Source organism: Sinocyclocheilus anshuiensis, unplaced genomic scaffold (assembly GCF_001515605.1).
Source record: "Sinocyclocheilus anshuiensis isolate Anshui unplaced genomic scaffold, SAMN03320099.WGS_v1.1 scaffold1796, whole genome shotgun sequence".
Lineage (NCBI taxonomy): Eukaryota > Metazoa > Chordata > Actinopteri > Cypriniformes > Cyprinidae > Sinocyclocheilus > Sinocyclocheilus anshuiensis.
In genome coordinates this window covers 14,273-35,209 of record NW_015557163.1, presented here as the reverse complement: position 1 = coordinate 35,209, position 20,937 = coordinate 14,273, and the positions used below count along the sequence as shown (strand labels likewise).

Below are 20,937 nucleotides of genomic sequence, written 5' to 3'. Positions count from 1 at the left end.
GAAACGGCTGTAATCTAATAAACAATACTTTATCAGACATTACAGGAAAGACAAAATGAAAATGACATAGAAGCTTTTCTGAAGACGGTTGGTTCTTTTCAAACATACATTCATATAAAAACACCCGCGCTGCATTTTAATTTTGAAACGTGCAGCTCTCAGTTTATTCAATGAAGCATAAGCCTTTTGGGAAATCTATTTGTGGCGGTCTGTCTATTAAAAAAACTAAACATATGATTTACAAGTTTAACATGCGTTTATCAAAGTAGGAAATAATTAGTGTTCTTGAAATAAGAAATGGAGGCGGGTCTGGACTGAATTCCCCCCGGGTCCGGACTTTGAGAAGCACTGCTCTATAGTGACAGTAATACTCTATAGTGATACTCTACAGTAAAAGTGACATTACAGTGATAGTATAGTGATACTCTATAGTGACAGTAATACTCTATAGTGATAGTATAGTGATACTCTATAGTGACAGTGATACTCTATAGTGATACTCTACAGTAACAGTGACAGTATAGTGATACTCTATAGTGATAGTACAGTGATACTCTAGAGTGACAGTGATACTCTATAGTGATAGTATAGTGATACTCTATAGTGACAGTAATACTCTATAGTGACAGTGATACTCTATAGTGACAGTATAGTGATACTCTATAGTGACAGTGACACTCTATAGTGATAGTATAGTGATACTCTACAGTGACAGTGATACTCTATAGTGATACTCTAGGTGATTGATAATCCGCTCCCCATTCTAACCCTGATAAACATCTCATGGTATTTATTACTTTTTTACACTTATCCTCCACATTCCTTATATGGTCCACCCATGTTAACCTTGGATCAAAATGTACTCATAAAAACCAAATTTTATTAACTCTCTCCAAATGACTTCCGTATAGTTTTAAATGAAAGCTTTCATTGATTTTCTTCCTTGTAAAAAACATTACTTTAGTGTTTTCAACAGAAAATTTAAAACCCCATTTTATTCCCCACTTCTCCACCTGCTGAATACCATCTTGCACTATCTTAACTATATGTTCTACATTTCTTCCTCTGCTCCAATAATGATCTTCCCATGCCTGCTGATACATTTACATACATGCCATTTATCCTTACTGAGAATAATGTGGGACTTATTACACTCCCCTGGGGCGCTCCATTCTCGGCTACATGCTTGCTTGACAAGTCTGCTCCTATTTTAACCTGAATTGTTCTACCTTTCAAGAAATTCTTAACACACAACTGCATAATAACACTTTTAACTATCCGCACAGCGAGTCAGCGACACCGCTTCCGTTGTTCTGCTGCGCTTCCGGTCGCGTTCCCCAGCGGAGCCTGTGATTGGTCGAGAGCGGCAGTAATCGCACGCAGAGCTGCGGATCAGCCGATGCTAGTCGATCTCAGAGCTGTAGATCAGCGAGCGCACGTGCCGCTGCCGCCCGTGTTTTTACGTGATTATATCGCTGTATTTACACTAGACTGGCGTCATGAGGCACGAAATGAAACGCGGTGCGCTTTAGTTATTCGTGAATCCGATTATATGTAGATCAGATTGAGTTTTCAGGGATGAACTGAAGAACTGCACATCATCAACATCAACAGTGGATCAATAGATGAGATGAAGAGTGAAACTCGATCAGCTGAAGGACAGATGGACTCATCTTCATCCTCCTCATCCTCGTGCTGTAAGAGGAAGGCAGTGGACAGTCTGATCTCAGACTCTCGAGAGAAGACAGCGAGACTGGAGCTCAACTCGCAGGTCACTCGTTCAGAACCGCTCAGCTTGATTGCACAGATACTATTTGAACTGAACTAAGCCGGACGCTGACATCACTGAATCAATGATGAACTGACTTTAACTGAAAATTGAGTGTTTACTGTTATCCTTCTGCATTATTACACTATTTTTCCTATTTAATACTGTAAAGCTGCTTTGACACAATCTGTATCTGTATATAATGAGATTCATTCATTCATTCACTCACTAATTCACATTCATTCAGACTCACTCACTCACTCACTCACTCACACATTCAGATTTATTCACATGCACTCACTCAGACTCACTTTTTCCTATTTAATACTGTAAAGCTGCTTTGACACAATCTGTATATAATGAGATTCATTCATTCATTCACTCACTAATTCACATTCATTCAGACTCACTCACACACACATTCAGATTTATTCACATGCACTCACTCAGACTCACTCAGTCACTCATTCACATTCACTCAAATTTATTCACATTCACTCATTCAGACTCACTCAGTCACTGTGCTGCACTTGAAGTCAGTGTGTGGATTCTGGTTCATTCACTGTGTGTGTGTTTGTGTTTCTGTGGATCAGGATGTGCTGTCGGTGAAGGACGTGTGTGATCTGATCCACTACATTACACTCAGACGCTCACACAGCGTGAGGAAGCCCAGGTACACACACACACACACACACACACACTCACTCCACTCACTCAGACTCACTCATTCACATTCACTCAAATTTATTCACATTCACTCATTCAGACTCACTCAGTCACTGTGCTGCACTTGAAGTCAGTGTGTGGATTCTGGTTCATTCACTGTGTGTGTGTTTGTGTTTCTGTGGATCAGGATGTGCTGTCGGTGAAGGACGTGTGTGATCTGATCCACTACATTACACTCAGACGCTCACACAGCGTGAGGAAGCCCAGGTACACACACACACACACACACTCACTCTCTTTGACTGTCAGGTGACGGTGTGTTGTGTGTTCAGCTGGTTCGGTGTCGGTGATGAGCGAGTGTCCCGTGTGAACGTGATGGTCCTGGATGGACTCACACAGAGTCACTTCTACAGATACTTCAGTCTCTTCAGACACCTGAGAGACAAATACAGCGCAGTGAGTGACACACACATCTTTATTGTTACACAAGCGCTGCTGACTGTAGTTATTGATCAGTGCTGTGTTTCTCAGAGATGGACTCTGGCGCCCTCTTCTGGTGACCTGCTGACCTCTGACCTCCTCAGCGCTGCGGTCACGGTGTGTGACAGAGCAGCAGAGACGCGTGCGGCACTACCAGGTGAGTCATTCGTTCCTCGCCGATCTGTCGGCTGCTGATGACCCGTGTCACATGACCCGCTGTGTGTCGCAGCTGCGCTGAGGTGGCATCCCGTGATTCGCCGCTTCGGTCTGAACGCCGCGGGGCTGAGCAACTTCCTGCTGACCCAACAGGAAATGATCAAACAGAAGTATCCTGTCAAGGGTGAGACACACATACACACACACATATCTGAGACATACGACACACACACACACATGCTGATGTCATTTTCCCATGATGCCATGCAGGTGGGTGGGGCTGCGAGGAGTTCGTGTGTACAGTGAGCGACGGGCATGTTACGGACAGCAGTCCTCTGTTCGGTCTGGACTGTGAGATGGTGAGTGGATACAGTGATCTGCGCTGTGATTGGCCAGCGGCGCTCTGACATGTGTCTGTGTTTCAGTGTCTGACGTGTGTGGGGTTAGAGGTCACGCGTGTGGCGCTGGTGGACAGCAGTGGATGCTGTGTGCTGGACGAGCTCGTCAAACCACCCAACCCCATCATCGACTACTGCACCAGGTATACACACACACACACACGCACACACACGTTTATGTGCAGGTCTGTAGTGTTGCGTGTGATTGAGTGTGTGTGTGTCTCAGGTTCTCAGGAATCACGCGAGCGATCCTCGCGCCCGTCTCCACGCGTCTGGCAGACGTTCAGTCCAGACTGCTGCAGCTGCTGCCACCGGACGCTGTGCTGGTCGGTCACTCTCTGGACGGAGACCTGCGCGCCTTATATGTACTGTTGACTTTGTTGCTTTTCTTTGAGGTTCTTTAATGTGCTTTTGTCATGTTAGTATTTTTCATTTATTATTTATTTTATTTCAGTTTTAGTCATTCAACCTAAACTTTTTTCAGTGTTAGTTGCAACATTTCTAATTTGCCTTTAAGTTTTTCTAATGTAATATTTGTCTTGTATATGTTCTTCAGCTTTGTTTCAGTGACTGCACATGTTTTTTTTAACAGTTGTAGTGTTTGTGTGTGTTTGTGCTCAGCTGGTTCATCCTCACGTCATCGACACGTCTCTGCTGTACCGGCAGGAGTTCGGCCGCAGGTTCAAACTCAAACACCTGGCTCAGGTCGTTCTGAAGTGAGTCAAACACACAGCTGCAGCTCGTCATGTTCACATGCTTCAGATACAGACATGGCTCTCTCTCTCTCTCTCTGTGTGTGTGTCAGGCGGGAGATCCAGTCGGAGGTCAGGATAGGTCACGACCCCGGTGAGGACGCGCTGGCCGCTCTTCATCTGGCTCAGTACTTCATCAGGAAGGGACCCAGAGAGGTCTGAATCAGTTTCTTAATGTCCTATTTAAATTATTCATTTGAAATGAGTCAGTTCTTTTGAAACTGCTTTTTAAAATTGGTTTCTGTAAATCATTCCTTTTGAATTTCTTCTCAATGAATCAGTCAAACCAATTCACAAAGGATGGCCTGAATGATTTTTTGTTTTAAACTGTGATTTGTGAGTCAATCATTCTTTTGATTTGGTTCTTTCTTTTGATAATGTTCTATTGAATTGGTTCTTTTAAATCAGTCATTTGGCTTTTTAAATCTGTAAATAGTTTCTTTTTGAATTGGCTCTTCTCAATAATTCGGTCAAATCAATTTACAAATGACGGTTCTTTTTGAATCAGTGTTTTTTTTAATCTGATTTGTGAGTCATTCATTCTTTTGAGTTGGTTCTTTTGAATCAGTTCTTCTGAATTTTCTAAATCAGTTGTTTTGAGAGAGTTCCTGTAAATCTTTGCTCTTGAATATTCTTCAGTGATGTTAGATCGTGGATGGCTGATGTTGATTCTCTCTCTCAGGTGGTTGAGGATCATCTGGAGGATCTGTGGGATCTGGAGTTTACTGAGGACGATGACTCTGATCACGCGATCTCGTCCAATCGTCGCAGCAGGTACTCGTCTGTAGATCTGACTCGTTTGAGACTAACGATCCTGCTCTCTGACAATCTCTCTGTCCAATCACAGCCCTCTCCGCTTCGGCCACGCTCTCAGCAGATCCGGCCAATCAGCATTGTTTCTGGGCGGATCGGTAGAGATGAGCGGCTCGCTGTCCAATCAGCAGTGCAGGAGACACCAGTGCTCCAGTGACAGAGAGGTGTGTATCACCTGTATCTCACTGTGTGTGTGTGTGTGTGTTTATGCATGTGGTTCAGTCATACACACTAACGACAGCTGTAACAATACTACCAGACTAACTATAACGATAATGATAATTATGACAACTGTAACAATAGTGTTAGAATAACTATAACGATAATGATAATAACGATAACTAACAATACTATCAGAATAGTTCCGTTCTTAATGAATCATACAAATGTAAAAATGATGGTCTGAATGATTCATTTGTGAGCCTGAATCACTCATTTTTAAAGTCATATTTGAGTGATTCATTGGTTTGAAATGATTATTTTGAATCATTCTATTTGATTTTCTTTCTTCTCAATTAATTGAATTGCCAATTCACAAATATTGGTCTGAATGATTCATTATAAGTGAATCGCCAATTATTGACTTTTGAATATGTTGTACTGAATTGTTTTTGTTGAGACACGTGTATCTCCATGTCTGTGTGTGTGCAGGTGGTGTGTGTGTACAGACGGGTGGTTCAGTCCTACACACTCAGTGTTCTTCAGTTCTCGTCATTCAGAAACACACTGAATCAAACAGCAGCGATGGGACCACACCTGAAGCAGGTACACAATCTCACACACAAACACACACTCGCAGACAGACAGTGTGTCTCTGACGTGTGTTCCAGGTGTGTGAGCGTCTGCAGGTGTGTGTCTGATGTGTGTGTGTTCCAAGTGTGTGAGCGTCTGTAGCTGATGTGTGTGTGTGTGTGTGTCTCTCTCTGACGTGTGTGTTTCAGGTGTGTGAGCGTCTCAGACAGATGTGTGTGTGGAGTGTGTGTATGTGTGTTCCAGGTGTGTGAGCGTCTGCAGCTGATGTGTGTGTGGAGTGTGTGTGTGTGTCTCTGATGTGTGTGTGTTCCAAGTGTGTGAGCGTCTGTAGCTGATGTGTGTGTGTGTGTGTGTCTCTCTCTGACGTGTGTGTTCCAGGTGTGTGAGCGTCTCAGACAGATGTGTGTGCTGTATGTCGGCCCGCTGCCGTCTGATGCCACAGAGACTCTCGTACACAGACTCCTGAAGCACTGCGGACGCCTGCGGACCATACGACTGCTGCACTACACACACGAGGTACACACACACACACTCCTCACGCTGAGTCACTGAGATAGTAGAGTGTTTGAGTGTGTGTGTGTGTGTGTGTGTCTGCAGGTTCATTCGGAGGTAGTGTTTGAGCATCTTGAAGGAGCTCAGCTCGCTCTAGAACATCTGAATGGACTCCAGATCAACGACTGCATCATCAAGGTTTCACACACGCACGCAGACACACACACACACACACACACACTCTCACACACACACACACACACACGTCATTATGTTTACATTAGTTCAGTATAGTGACTCCAGACTAAATGTCTGTTTACAGCAGCAATGATAACTATCAGCATCAGCTATATCAACTATCAGCAACTATCAGAGTTTTAAAGGGGTCATATGATGCTGCTAAAAAGAACAGTATTTTGTGTATTTTTACACGACATGGCAGCAGAAACAACAATACTACAGCGAGAATAAAAGTTACGCCTTCTTTCTTTGCGTGAACATTTGGGCGGCGTTATGCAAATCTTCCCACATCGTGACGTAGACGTGGGGGGGGCGTGTTAGAACGAGGCGTTTTAGGTAGGCGTGGTTCACTCTTAACTTTTATAAAGAATATATCTTTGGATTTGAGACTTTAGTCTTTGCAACTTTACAGATCTTCTTTATGCACCAAGAGCTTGTAACACTCCAAAGAGAAAGGAACAATTGAAATCGCATCATATGACCCTTTTAATAACTGCTCAATAATAGTGAGTTCACACCACAGTTATAACAATAACCACACAGAGAAACTATATCGTTAAAATCACTTTGAAAGTAAGAGCGAGTTTTTTTTCAGGTAATTTTTTCGCTGTTATAGTATTGTTATTGTTCTCATTATTTATTGTAGTTATTGTTGCAGGTATTGTTATTCTGATCGTATTGTTAGTTATTGTTACCGTTATTATCATTATCGTTATTGATATAGTTACTCTGATAGTATTGTTAGTTATCGTTATCGTTAGTTATTCTGATGGTATTGTTACAGTTATCGTGATAGTTCCAGCTGTTGGTGTTAGGAGGCGTTGTGTCTGTGCGCTGACGAGGTTTTAATGGTCGTTATGTGAGCGCAGGCGCGGCGTCCCGTACACGAGTTGTGTCTGGATCTGGACGAGCGTCTCTCTGAGCGTCAGAACGATCCTCTCAACGCTCACGTCATCTACGTGAGTAATCTGTCCTCCAAACCGCATCGCCATGAAGACCAGCTCCAGAGCTTCAGACAGTTCGGCCCTATTCAGCGCGTCACGAGTGCTGCAGAGCATGCTGGGAAACGCGGCAGACACGCCTTCATCAGTGCGTATGAGTCCACCAGAGCACTGTTAATTCACCTCGGTAATATGTAAATGACGTGATGATGCGAGTGTTTTGTGATTCGTAGGGTTCGAGTGCGCTGACAGTGCTCAGGCTGCGGTGGGCGTCGCCCCCCAGATCAGAAACAGGAAGCTGTCAGTGTGTCACGCTCTGACTCCACCCCACATGACCTCATGGACACGCCCCGTTACCACGGAACCCAGCCCAGACACACCAGAGCAGGGGGAGGAGTGTGACGTGAGTGACAGCTGTCAGTCAAACAGAAACCATCTTTAATGTCTCTGTGTCTCCGATTTTTTTTTGTGTCATGTGACCCTCAGGAGCGACTGCTGGAGCGGCAGATGAAGAAACTGGATGCAAGAGTGGGAAAAGTGTTCAGAGCGCTGGAGGAGAACTGCCTGAGCGTCGTGATCCTGCCCGGACACAGAAGGTACCTTGCACTCTCTCACACACAGTTTGTGTATCAGTGTGACTGACGTTCTGTGTGTGTGTTTACAGCGACGGCGTCGATCATCCCGGCCTCTGCTTCATTCACATCAAACAGAGCAACTGACAAGCGCCCGAGTGCCTGCTCTGACTCCGCCCAGCTGATCTGTGATTGGCTGACCTGACTGTGACGCCCATTTCTACGAATGTTCTTACAGCACAAGCTTTTTCATACATGTGAGCAGGTTTTTAATGCATTTAAATACTGTTCAGAATAAACACGACTGAAGTGTGCAGATGTGAGGAGCTTTTGTCCTGCTAAAAACACCACAGTTCATACTTTACTGTATGAGCGCTCATCACTTACAAACCTGATTTTTCATCCAGCTGTGTTCAGATCATTGAGCTGTTAGTTCACGAATATCAGAGAATCACTAACAGAATCATGTCTGAGATTCAAATGGACACACAAACATCGACACATCAGGATTGTGTTTTAGTAGTTTAGTAGTAGGGATAATCCACTCCTGACGCACATTAAATCGTGTAATGCACAGCTAGCCGTGGATTATCCGGCTTATATAACGGTCACTTGCCAACATTGACAAAGTAAAACTGGTCTTGATGTTTGCAACGCTATATTTAACTGGAAATTAGGGTTATTTTCATCAGTTACAGCTCATTTTATATAAATATACACTAAATTGTGAGTGTGTGTGTGTGAATGCTAAAGCAAAATAAAGGAGATCATATAAATTAGTGGAGGTTATAAAATGGCAAATAAACATGAAATGAATTGGCTGCTGCAGGTGCATTCAGCATCAGACCGCATCACACTGACCTTTTCTCATTTCACACACACACATCTCACAATCTAAACCACACATAACCTGATGGATGTCGTGGAAATATGTGTCGTGAGAAATTACATGTGTGTGAAATGAAATGACTTCAAATGGCCTGAAATTATGATCTTAGGGACCCTTCAGTTTAACCAATCATAACACCTGTTATATTCATTGATTAATCACTAATGATCCATAAAAGTTTATATTAATAACAGTATTAAAAAGAAAATAACTTACAAAAGGCTGTACAACGGTTCTTCACTTTACTGTGTTCTCCACTTACGTTTGATGCAATGTGAAAAAAACAACTATACAGCGCCTTGCAAATTCATTTTTTCACGTTTTATGTTGCTGCCTTACGTTAAACTGCTTTAAATTACTTTTTTTTCCACATCAACCTACACTCCATACACCATAATGACAACGCAAAAACAGAATTGTCACAACGTAGTAAATTTATAAAAAATAAAAAACTGAAATAAGTACATTGCATTACTCAGCTGAAGCACCTTAACAGCCTCTGTAAAGGTCTTTTTTTGTTTAATGCGACAAGCTTTGCACATCAGCAATAGGCCATTATCTGCCATTCTTCTCCTCGTCTCTTCACCTCTCAAGCTCTGTCAGGATCCAGCAAGCGCCAGCACCGTCTCCTGAGGAGTCAGCTACAGAATCGGAAGCACAAGGATTAGACAGAAGACTGCTGCAAAGTTATTTTCTCTGATGAAGCTCCCATCCGACTGTTTGGGACATCTGGAAAATTGATTGTTCGGAGAAGAAAAGGTGAACGCTACCATGAGTCCTGTGTTGTGCCAACAGTGAAGCGTCCTGAGATCATCCATGTGTGGGGTGCTTTTCAACTAAGGGCTCTCTCATAATTCTGCCCTAAAAACACTGCCAGGAATAAAGAATGGTATCAAAACGTCCTGCAAGAGCGGCTTCTTCCAACGATCCATAAGGCAAGAATGGATGGCCATCAGTCAGGATTTGGCCCAGAAGCTAATAGCCAGCATGCCGGAGAGAACTGCAGAGGTTATGAAGAACAAGGCTCAACACTGTAAATATCAATATATTTATTTGCCAATAAAAGCCTTTAAAACGTATGATATGCTTATCATTGTTTTTCAGTATACCATAGAAATATTTTATAGAAAAATAATCTACAAATACTGAAGCAGCAAACTTTGAAACACATTTGTTTCAACGGTTTATTTTATATATATATATCCTGAAAAAAGTATCACGTTTCCAACATTGATAATAAATCAACATTGCATTGCATTTTAAAGTATATTAAAATTTGGATCAAATAAATGCAGGCTTGACGACCATAAGTGACTTATTGCAAAAATATAAAATAATAATGTATCCCAACCTTTGACCTATAATTGTTTTTTTTACATTGCCCCTATTTTACATTTGAGCCCCTGCCCCAGAGGAACTCTGCACTTCCCTGCAAAAGTTCCTGTTTCATATCTATCTGATAGTTGATCTATTTCTGTTCAACTTCTTTCTCTCATGAAGACCCTCCTCTTCTGAGGAGCTATATAAGATGTGCTGAATCAGACCCATTATTTAATTCACCTGCTGATCAGAGATGGATCCGCAGATCTCCAGAGCTCTGCTTCTGTTCAGTCTGTTCGCTGCAGATACTCAGATCAGCAGGGCTTGTAATGCTACCCAGCACAGATTCAGATCAGCACAGGGCTCACACTGGTGCTATGAGTGCAGTGGCTTGGGGAATTATTGTCTGGAGAAACTAGGGATTTGTCCCATGGGATTTTCCAAGTGCATGAGTACAACAACAGTATTACAGATCGGTAAGTCCAATACGATGGATTGAAATGCACTGTTAGAGTTGACTGATGGAGATGCTGCTATTATTTACTGAGCTGAAATAGAGAAATATGTAACTTGTCGAATTTTCTGGTGGAAATTAACAAATCCGATCACAGAATATTTTATATAGATTTCTGCTATTAGTTAAAGTAACAATACAATTTGTATTAAAATGGATTCAAAAAAAAAATAATCTAAATTTTCTTTTTTTGCTTTGCAGCTACGAGATGATACATTATCAAAAAGACTCTTTTTTTTACTCTTTCTAATGTGATGCATTCATAAATACACTTCACAAATGAACTCGTCTTTCCTGTATCATTCATGTTTTTAGGTAACAATCTTATAAAAATGAAGCGAAAAGAATGCATTGAAGACTGTCAAGACAGTTCCGTGAACTGGGGCATATTAAAGTCTGCTTTTTCCTGCTGCGGCACTCGTCTTTGTAACTACAGAGATGCTCCAGGTACTGTCCTGTCTTTAAAGTCAACACTCATTTAACTTCTGTGTGTCATATAGTATCGTCATATCGCCCGCTCTTGCAACATATATGTTCCGCTCCTGCGATTTTTTTGTGTCCAGTCCCGCCTAGTATTATCTATAGTATCTAATATTGCATATTATGATTTTCACGCATCAGGGAGCCGCCATCAATATGGAGAGTATTTAAATCTCTCTTGAATGTGCGCTCGCTGTTCACTTTTCGATGACGCGCGCTCTGTGTAAAGGAAGATCAGATATTTGTCAATGAGCTCAGGATCTGTTGAGCAGCAAATCCTCCAGCATGATCTGTCAGCCATCATCTCTCCTCTCAGCCCGTGATCAGTCAAGTCTGACTCCTGCAGCTCGTGTTGGATGCAGGGTTGTCAAGTCCATGTTTTTTTCTTCATGGAATTGGGCTACTTTTAAACTGTTGTCATGGATTGTTTTTCCCCCGTGGGTTAAAGGTTTGAAATGTTGCATAAATTACATTTGACTGAAATGCTTGTATTGTAACATTTTGCATTCTATCTATGATAAAACTGTGCTAGATGTTAAGTTTTGTGAAGGAGGGCCACTGATAGGAAGCTTTTTAGCTGTGTTTATGATCAGTATGCACAACAGTGACTGTAGAATATGTAATTTAGGTATGGAAATTACATATTTTGAATGTTGATATTTGGGATATGGTCATTGCGCTACTTTGGGCTCTATTTTAACCACCAACCAACCACACCCCAACCCCCCGCCCCGCCTGCACCCACTGTCCTCTTTTTGGAAAACTAAAATATGGTCACCCTAGTTTTTTCGAAACTGACGTGTTTCCATTAGGTCTATTTTCAATTCTCAATTTCAGTTTGCGCAATTTGAAGGGTAACGGAAACGCAGCTAGTGACAAATGCTGTAATGTATACTGAACTATCATAAATGTTTAAAAATCATATCACCGTTATTGAAAAAAAATGATTGTCCAGTCCTATTTTGTATGCTTGTTTTTTCCTCCTGTAGATCCCCGAACTTACGCTCCCAATGGAAGAGCATGCTACTACTGCGATGGGCAGGACTGCTCAAACACCGTCAGCTGTTCAGGGACTGAAGACCGCTGCATTACAGCAACTTGTGAGAATCCACAAAAGACCAAAGTCATTAATTGTGCCCCTCTTGATCATTAACCCTTTGGTGTTGTTGTTTTTTTTTACTTCATCGGAATGGTACAAAACTTGGTAAAGGTATTGGCACTTGCTATTTGAACACACAAAAAACAATAAAATAAAAAAAATAATGGACATGTTTCAAAAAGGTTAAATGGTCCTGGATCAAATAATCATCACACTGTTCGTGATCAAAAATGACTGCATTAGAAATGAATGGGAAGGGAATTTCAACTAGTGGACACTGTGCCCAAACTAAATCTGACTTCTTTTTTGTGATATCAACCTCAAATTTGGAACACAACTTGTTTAGATTTATGGATTTGATTTCCTTGCAATTTTAAAGTAAAACATATGTTGGGAAATATATTTCATATAACATTTTAAAATAGTAATAATTTTTTTCCTAAAATAGTACTTAAGTTGGAAATGTTATTTTCAGGTCTATACTCAAAAACTGGTTAACAAGTCATAAATGGATCATAACAATTGCAAAAATATAATTCAGTACCATAAAGTCCCCTAAAATACAAAATGTTAAATAAAAACATTATCAGCTTAAAATATAGTACGTTAATTTCATTGAAAAAAAATAATGTTTTGACCGCCACCTGAAGAACACCAGAGGATTAATGGGTCTTATTTTTAATCTTATTAAACGTGGTATTGGCACTTGCTATTTGAACACACAAAAAACAATAAAATAAAAAAAATAATGGACATGTTTCAAAAAGGTTAAATGGTCCTGGATCAAATAATCATCACACTGTTCGTGATCAAAAATGACTGCATTAGAAATGAATGGGAAGGGAATTTCAACTAGTGGACACTGTGCCCAAACTAAATCTGACTTCTTTTTTGTGATATCAACCTCAAATTTGGAACACAACTTGTTTAGATTTATGGATTTGATTTCCTTGCAATTTTAAAGTAAAACATATGTTGGGAAATATATTTCATATAACATTTTAAAATAGTAATAATTTTTTTCCTAAAATAGTACTTAAGTTGGAAATGTTATTTTCAGGTCTATACTCAAAAACTGGTTAACAAGTCATAAATGGATCATAACAATTGCAAAAATATAATTCAGTACCATAAAGTCCCCTAAAATACAAAATGTTAAATAAAAACATTATCAGCTTAAAATATAGTACGTTAATTTCATTGAAAAAAAAATAATGTTTTGACCGCCACCTGAAGAACACCAGAGGATTAATGGGTCTTATTTAATCTTATTAAACGTTTGATACTTTTCACATATACAAATGGCTAACTCAGACTGACTAAACTTAGATTTTGTTTTCTTTCTTTTCATCAGTGACTAACAGAGGCCCACCAATGCTTGTAAAAGGCTGTGTCTCTAAATATATTTGTGGGGCCCTAAAATGTTCCTTTATTCGGGACGTCTCATGTTGTGAGGGGGACCTATGTAACAGTGACAAGAGGGTCACCCAGGGCTTCAGAAATAACGCTGATGAAAGTGTCAACCAAAGTGTCACCCAGAGCATCCTCCAGAGCTTCATGCATCCGGGAGCTAAGAGTGTCACCAAGAGATTCGCGTACAACGATGCTAAGAGTGTCAGGCAGAAAGTCACGTATAATGATGCTAAAAGTGTTAACCAGAGCTTCCTGTTCCTGTGCTGTTCTCTGCTCTCCTACTTCCTGTGGCTCTGAATCCAGCAGCTCCTCAGATATGCTGTACACAGAATATAGCTCATGTTTCTGCTGTGCAATCTTTGTTTTATTCTTGAACTATCATTTTATTGTAAAGACGTCCAAAAACATACTGCAGTAATAAAGATTATTTCTTACAGAAATCATGAAATCATGTTCAGAAGAGACATGCATGAAAATCATTTGAATATTCAAAGCAGGAAAAATCTCATCTGTTCGGTTTTTCGTGAGTTTGTATTAATATTTGCATTTCCACTATCAGTTAGCCTACATACGACAGTGCTTTAGTGCCATGTTAAATAAATGAGAACAAAATAAAAGAAATAAATCTAAGATTACGAGATTGAAGTCGTGATATTTCAAGAATAAAGTCGAAATTACTTGAATAAAGTCGAAATACTACGACAATAAGTCAAAATAACGAGAATTAATTCGTAGCAATTACGAGATTAAAGTTACAATATTTTGAGAGTATATTAGTCTATTGCGCATGCGTAATCTGTCATGACTGGGAGCACCTGGAGATATTCTGAAGTCTCAGCTTTCAAAATCTGTCAGTTTTATAGCGAAATACAAACAATATGTCTTACAATAATGTGTTTTTCACACTCTCAATGTGGCGTGCCAGATCGCTGTATTTGCTTCAGTTTAAGCGTCATGTGAATCAATCATCTTTCCGATTACAGTAATGAGACAGTCCTTTCATTCAGTTAGGCTATACTGTTTTTTTCATGCCTTCTGATGTTCCTTTACTTTTATATCTTGTGAATAGATTTCAGAAAACTGATTTTGAAAGCTGAGACTTTGTTTTATATTAAAAGTACCAAAAGCACAAAGCTTATTGCTATTGGGCGGCTGGCGCACTACAATTAACGAATGCAATGGAAGACATGAAATATCATTTCCAAGCATACTGTCCCCGCGAGTATGACACATGGTGTGTATGATTTCTGCTATTAATCCCACATATATTTGAGGTGTATTAAAAAGGGTTAAATAAGAGAGCTACGACGTCCCCAAAGGAATGTTGATTATGTGTGTGAGCTGATGTTACGATAAAAAGTTGTTCCTGTTCAGTCTGTTAATAAATATCAATTCTTGATTTTAAACTGTTTCCGCGAGTCCTTAAAATTATCTCGTCCTCATCCCAGTAAGATGATGCAGCTGCTCGGATGCAACAATATTCAAATAAATTCCAATTTCTACAAAACTACAAAAAAAAAAACTAACTACAAAACAAATATACAAAAATATTAGATAATTATTTACAAAAACTCAGAAGAAATGTAAATACTTTGTTTCTAAACACTTTAATCACTCAGAACTTCTAAAAACAAATGTTAAGAATGTTAAGGAAATTAATTAGTTTTAATATAAATCTTGGTCGCACCACATGACATTTTTTAAGGCTACGGCCAATTCATCTAGATGAAAAACACTAAAATCACTTAATTTACCACTTTTAATATGAATTTATGTGTACACGTTCTTAATGTTTAAACAATTACAATAGACATGTTTGGTATTTTAAAATTGGCATGTCGAAAATCCTTATACGTCAATGATTCGTATAGCTATGAACATACCTTTATGTAATTCACAATAGATTTTGTCAATTTGAGTCACTTTGACCCAGAAGCACATATTAAGTTTTACTGAGTTAATATAAAAAGTAAGTCTTAGCTTTCTAATTAGTTGTCGAAGTATAATAATTCTGTAAATAACACCAATGGTGGCTGTCAACAAGGCCTACAACACAAAATCACGAACAATTAAGATGAAAGGTTACTGTATTTAACATTATGTTCAACTCTAGAGTTGGTTTTCTTAACTAAAGCTACTCTGAATGCCGTTCCTGAGGTAAAAGTACGTTAAACTGTTTGATTGACGTTTGGGCGACTATGCGGGAGATTATTTAATAAATTGTATTTTGTATCTTTCAACATACCTTCTGGCCTTGATCCATATTTATTTCGTGCTGTAACGGTCATGAAAGAGGAGAGATGATCGGTTCATTCGCGCCCAGCTCTGCCGTTAAACCGATCGAGCTATCGGTTAAAACGACGTTTATTTGAATTCGCTGAGCGCCAAATGGATTTCCGTTGAATCTTCGCGCAAAGTGAATAACAGCGTGACATCTACATAACACGGGTAATGATATTCGCGTGAAAATTTTAAACAAAGTAAAACCAATATATTATATATATTTTTTTAAAGTGAATATAACCAGTTGTCAAACAGTCTGATGTGACTAATTTTATGGATTTCCGTTGAATCTTCGCGCAAAGTGAATAACAGCGTGACATCTACATAACACGGGTAATGATATTCGCGTGAAAATTTTAAACAAAGTAAAACCAATATATTATTTTATTTTTTTTAAAAAGTGAATATAACCAGTTGTCAAACAGTCTGATGTGACTAATTTTTTCATGCATAAATGTTGATATGGATTTATTTTTAAATTTAGTGGTTGAAAATGACTGGTAAAGGTTCTGATCACATCTCAGAAGTCACTTCATTTTGCTTTAAAACACCAGAAAGGTCAGATGATCTATCCTACACTTAAATGTCTTAAACCGGTATCATTTTTCAGTTTGTGTGCATTAGTTTTGGACCCCTTATTCATTATGAATCTGTAATAAATATTGTGAATACCGAATATCAGAATGATCTGAATAAGGCAAAGTGAATCATTCATCAACTCTCAGTTCAGTTTTAATGAACAGATCAACACAGACGTACTAAGAAAGACTTTAATTTCATCTCCCCTGGAAAAGGGAACATTTTAACAACTCATACAAAAAATTACAAAGGATATGAACAGGACATTCGTGATGACATCGTCAGACATTCTTTGACACGCGCTCTTTTTTTTCTCACCGTTAATCACTGTTAAACTAAAGAACAAACCCTCACGAGGAATAAATAAACCTGCAGGACATGTCGACACTTAAAATGAGGGAGCGCTGTCGGAAACCACGTTAAAATACTACAGGACGCACACAAACACACTCACTCATATTCGGACAAGAAACGGCTCAGTATCTTCAGCACCTTTAAAACGCACTGAACTTGGGCCACGCGAGGAGAGGTCACGGTAGGTCACAGGAAGTCACAGACGACACACGCTGGGCGTCAGGAGATAAGTGCAGTCTTCTGATTGGCTGTCGATTACACCCGGACTGAGCGAGGCTTCCAATTGGCTGATAAGCCGTCGCTACCAAACCTGAGGAACGTCGAAGAGCGCCGGTGGCGTAGTTTCAGAAGCTGTGCGACAAAACAAACAGTCAAGTTCAGCGGACGAGAGTTACGTGGCGTACGTCACTGTAAACGCTCACCGTCTGATTTCCTCTTCTTGTGTCTGCGGCTCCTTTTACCTTGACTCTGATTGGCTGAGGACTCCTCAGGCTCCGCCTCCTCCTGCACTGGACTCACAGAGGCTCCGCCTTCATCAGGCCTGGACAAACAGCAGCCAATCAGACGGAGTCATGACATCATGTGAGTGAGTTAAAGGGGCGGGGCACTTACTGCAGTCTGGGCCAATCACAGGAGCCAGCGACATCCGCGTATGTCTGCGAGCAGCCTCCTGTGACACAAACGAAATTAAACATCTCATGTTAATGAAAAACTGGTTTGAAAAGACAGCAAGAACAATTACTGTTACCATAGTTTTATTAAATGCTCAATTATAGTGACGTGTGGACGCTAATACACTGACTGACAGTTCTCGTTAGTTATTACTGACGTTGTATATGTGTCCATTGGTGTGTATGCTAATATTATAATTGGTATGGTTTTGTTTGTGTAGACACTAATATAGTGATCGTGTACTGTATAGCTGTGATGTGGACACTGTTATAGTTATTGCCATAGTTACAGTTGTTGATATGGAGCTGTTACGGTTATGTCTGTAGTTATGGTTATAGTCGTTTATGTGGATGCTGTTATGTTATCGCTGCAGTTACAGCTGTCTGTGAATGCAGACTCACTGACCGTCGGTCTTGAGCTTCTTGACGCTGCTGTAGTTTGTCCAGCTGCTGTCAGCGTCATGATTCTGCTCCTCTAGAGACGGACTGATGCTCCTCTTGACCGCCTGCAGCCTGAACACACACACACTCGTATGGTCACATGACTGCCTGACTCGTGTGGCGCGTCTGAGGGACTCTGTGGCACTCACCGGCTGGAGCCCGAGGCGGCGCTGTAGGAAGTGTCCGCCCAGCCGTCATCAGTCCACCTCCTGCTGGTGTGTGTGCTCTTCTGTCTGGACTGCATGTACTCAGCGTAGGTCTGGATGCGGTAGCTCTCGGCGTAGCGGCTGGTGTTCATGGCTGCACACAGACAGCAGACGTTAGCAGACGATCGGCTCACACTGGAGCAGAGCAGCGGATCTGAGAGTCTCACCTATCTGAACCTGCTCCGTCTGACTCAGACACACGAACGCCGACGTGTCATCGATCCACGACACCTGGATGTTCCCTGAGACACGGCAAACACAGATCAGCACACTCACTGACAGATGAGAGTGTGTGTGTGTGTGTGTGTGTGTGTGTTACCGAAGGCGCTGAAGAGCTGGTACAGGTCGCTGGTCTTCCACTCTTTAGGGAACGTGACGTACAGGACGTGATCTCTCTTGGGCTGCACTGAACACACACAAAACATTTGATAGCTGACTGTAAAAATGCTTGAATGAGATTCACTGTATTTATATTGAGAATAATACGAGTGTGTGTGTCTCTCTAACTCTTACAGTCAGGTCCACTCATGTTCACGTAGGGAATGTCAATCACCCTCATCAGGAATAATCTAGAAAACACGCATGAACTCATATGAGACGGATTCAGACCCGTGTGTGTGTGTGTGCGCATGTGTGTAGCTCACTTGTTGAAGAAGGGTTCGAGGAGTTTGGAGCGAGCAGAGATGTGACTCTTTGGAGGCGTGAGAAAAGACCCTGAGAGAAAAAGAGACAAACATAACGAACTAAAAAAAAAAAATCCTGATAAACAGACGGTACATTCTGAGTTCAGATTGGAGGAGCAGATCTAAAGCTGCTATAACTCACACACACACACAAGATATCTTAACACAGGAAAACGTCACTGCCACACTATTAAACAAGACTGATAATTGATATATGCTTTTTTAGCTGGTTGGTTTGGTTCATGAATTTCATTACTCTTAATTATATTTTAATATTTTATTTATATTGACAATACTTAATTATTCATAAGACTTTTTAAAGATTCCTATGGGGAAAAAATGCTTCTGAAAGCAGATCACTACACACACACACACACACACACACTCACCCAGGTAGTTTGCCATGGATATGAAGCACAGTCCAGTGATAAAGGCATCATAACCGGCTTCATGAAGCTGCTCTGTGGACGTGTCGTAACTCTGGATGCCTTCAGGACACTCTGAACACACACACACACACACGAGGCTGGAGAGTGACGTGTGACATGAATCTGAATGTGTGAGTGAGTCTGAGTGAGTGAGTGAGAATGTGTGCGTGTGCGTGCGCGCGAGTCTGAATGTGTGAGTCTGAATGTGTGAGTCTGAATAACGTGCGAGTGAGCGCGTCTGAATAACGTGCGAGTGAGCGCGTCTGAATAACGTGCGAGTGAGCGCGTCTGAATAACGTGCGAGTGAGCGCGTCTGAATAACGTGCGAGTGAGCGAGTCTGAATAACGTGCGAGTCTGAATAACGTGCGAGTGAGAGTCTGAATAACGTGCGAGTGAGAGTCTGAATAACGTGCGAGTGAGAGTCTGAATAACGTGCGAGTGAGAGTCTGAATAACGTGCGAGTGAGAGTCTGAATAACGTGCGAGTGAGAGTCTGAATAACGTGCGAGTGAGAGTCTGAATAACGTGCGAGTGAGAGTCTGAATAACGTGCGAGTGAGAGTCTGAATAACGTGCGAGTGAGAGTCTGAATAACGTGCGAGTGAGAGTCTGAATAACGTGCGAGTGAGAGTCTGAATAACGTGCGAGTGAGAGTCTGAATAACGTGCGAGTGAGAGTCTGAATAACGTGCGAGTGAGAGTCTGAATAACGTGCGAGTGAGAGTCTGAATAACGTGCGAGTGAGAGTCTGAATAACGTGCGAGTGAGAGTCTGAATAACGTGCGAGTGAGAGTCTGTATGTGAGAGTGAGTCTGAATATGCATTTAAGTCTGTATATGCGAGTGTGAATCTGAATGTGGGCATGAGTGCGAGTCATGTGCACAAGTTTGAGTCTGAATGTGTTTGTATGAGAATGTGTTACCGGTGGTGGGTGATCTGAAGGGTTTCTCTCTCAGCTGTTTGTGCAGTTCAGCCAGTGATGTGTTGCTGATGATCTCCTGTCACACAAACACACACATTAAACACACACTCATTAAACACACGCGGCTCCAGATAACTACTGAACACACACACAAACACGTGACACACCTTGAAGGGCTGTGTGGACGCCATCAGCTTGGTGTCTAACAACCTGAAACACAGAGAGAGAGAGAGAGAGAGAGAGAGAGAGAGTCGGTGCACACGTGAACAGAGACATGCGTGATCACGTGATCAGAGGTTACCTGGGAAACACAGACATGGCCACCTCCTTAAAGTCATCCAGCTCCTGTAAAACACACACACACACACACACACACACACAGAGTGCATCAGATTGTGACATGCCACACTTTCCCACAATCCTCCAGTGCTTCATCATGTTACCTCAGGCAGCGGCCCACAGAACTGATGGATGGTGTGCATGACGTCCAGCAGCATGTTGTGACCAACGACCAGTTTACCCTGCGTCACACACACATAAGCAGGTCAGTATGGTTCGTATCAGAATAATAAGAGTCTGTGTGTGCGTGTGTGTGTGTGAGAGAGAGAGACTCACAGATTTAGAGG

At 41.2% G+C, this 20,937-nt stretch overlaps 2 protein-coding genes across 2 annotated transcripts in view; one reads left to right on the top strand and one right to left on the bottom strand.

Moving 5' to 3' along the window:
* The first annotated feature begins 1,371 nt into the window (after window positions 1-1,371).
* Window positions 1,372-8,828, top strand: rexo5 (RNA exonuclease 5). The gene is made up of 19 exons (XM_016473545.1): window positions 1,372-1,771; window positions 2,362-2,441; window positions 2,767-2,890; window positions 2,966-3,071; window positions 3,144-3,254; window positions 3,341-3,429; window positions 3,496-3,611; window positions 3,695-3,833; window positions 4,090-4,184; window positions 4,274-4,376; window positions 4,903-4,994; window positions 5,068-5,197; window positions 5,685-5,798; window positions 6,165-6,302; window positions 6,384-6,476; window positions 7,388-7,607; window positions 7,693-7,862; window positions 7,946-8,055; window positions 8,124-8,828. Exons 1-19 carry the CDS (start codon window positions 1,631-1,633, stop codon window positions 8,176-8,178), a joined length of 2,226 nt encoding a protein of 741 aa, XP_016329031.1. The 5' UTR covers window positions 1,372-1,630; the 3' UTR covers window positions 8,179-8,828.
* Window positions 8,829-16,785: 7,957 nt separating this feature from the next.
* The window catches only part of parn (poly(A)-specific ribonuclease (deadenylation nuclease)), a 12,740-nt gene continuing 8,588 nt past the window's right edge, over window positions 16,786-20,937 (bottom strand). Inside the window, exons 13-25 of the mRNA XM_016473541.1 lie at window positions 20,613-20,656; window positions 20,479-20,521; window positions 20,312-20,387; window positions 19,353-19,463; window positions 18,925-18,994; window positions 18,794-18,849; window positions 18,600-18,686; window positions 18,448-18,522; window positions 18,224-18,374; window positions 18,040-18,146; window positions 17,575-17,632; window positions 17,385-17,503; window positions 16,786-17,313 (exon numbers count right to left, since the gene is read on the bottom strand). Of these exons, the coding sequence (XP_016329027.1) occupies window positions 17,264-17,313; window positions 17,385-17,503; window positions 17,575-17,632; window positions 18,040-18,146; window positions 18,224-18,374; window positions 18,448-18,522; window positions 18,600-18,686; window positions 18,794-18,849; window positions 18,925-18,994; window positions 19,353-19,463; window positions 20,312-20,387; window positions 20,479-20,521; window positions 20,613-20,656 (1,047 nt within the window). The 3' untranslated portion in view covers window positions 16,786-17,263. The remainder of the gene's footprint in view (window positions 17,314-17,384; window positions 17,504-17,574; window positions 17,633-18,039; window positions 18,147-18,223; window positions 18,375-18,447; window positions 18,523-18,599; window positions 18,687-18,793; window positions 18,850-18,924; window positions 18,995-19,352; window positions 19,464-20,311; window positions 20,388-20,478; window positions 20,522-20,612; window positions 20,657-20,937) is intronic.

Coding starts and splice junctions, on each gene's coding strand:
- rexo5 (XM_016473545.1), top strand. CDS start 1,631: ATGAAGAGTGAAACTCGATCAGCTGAAGGACAGATGGACTCATCTTCA. Junction 2,891..2,965: donor TGAGAGACAAATACAGCGCA/GTGAGTGACACA, acceptor TGTGTTTCTCAG/AGATGGACTCTGGCGCCCTC. Junction 6,303..6,383: donor TGCTGCACTACACACACGAG/GTACACACACAC, acceptor GTGTGTCTGCAG/GTTCATTCGGAGGTAGTGTT.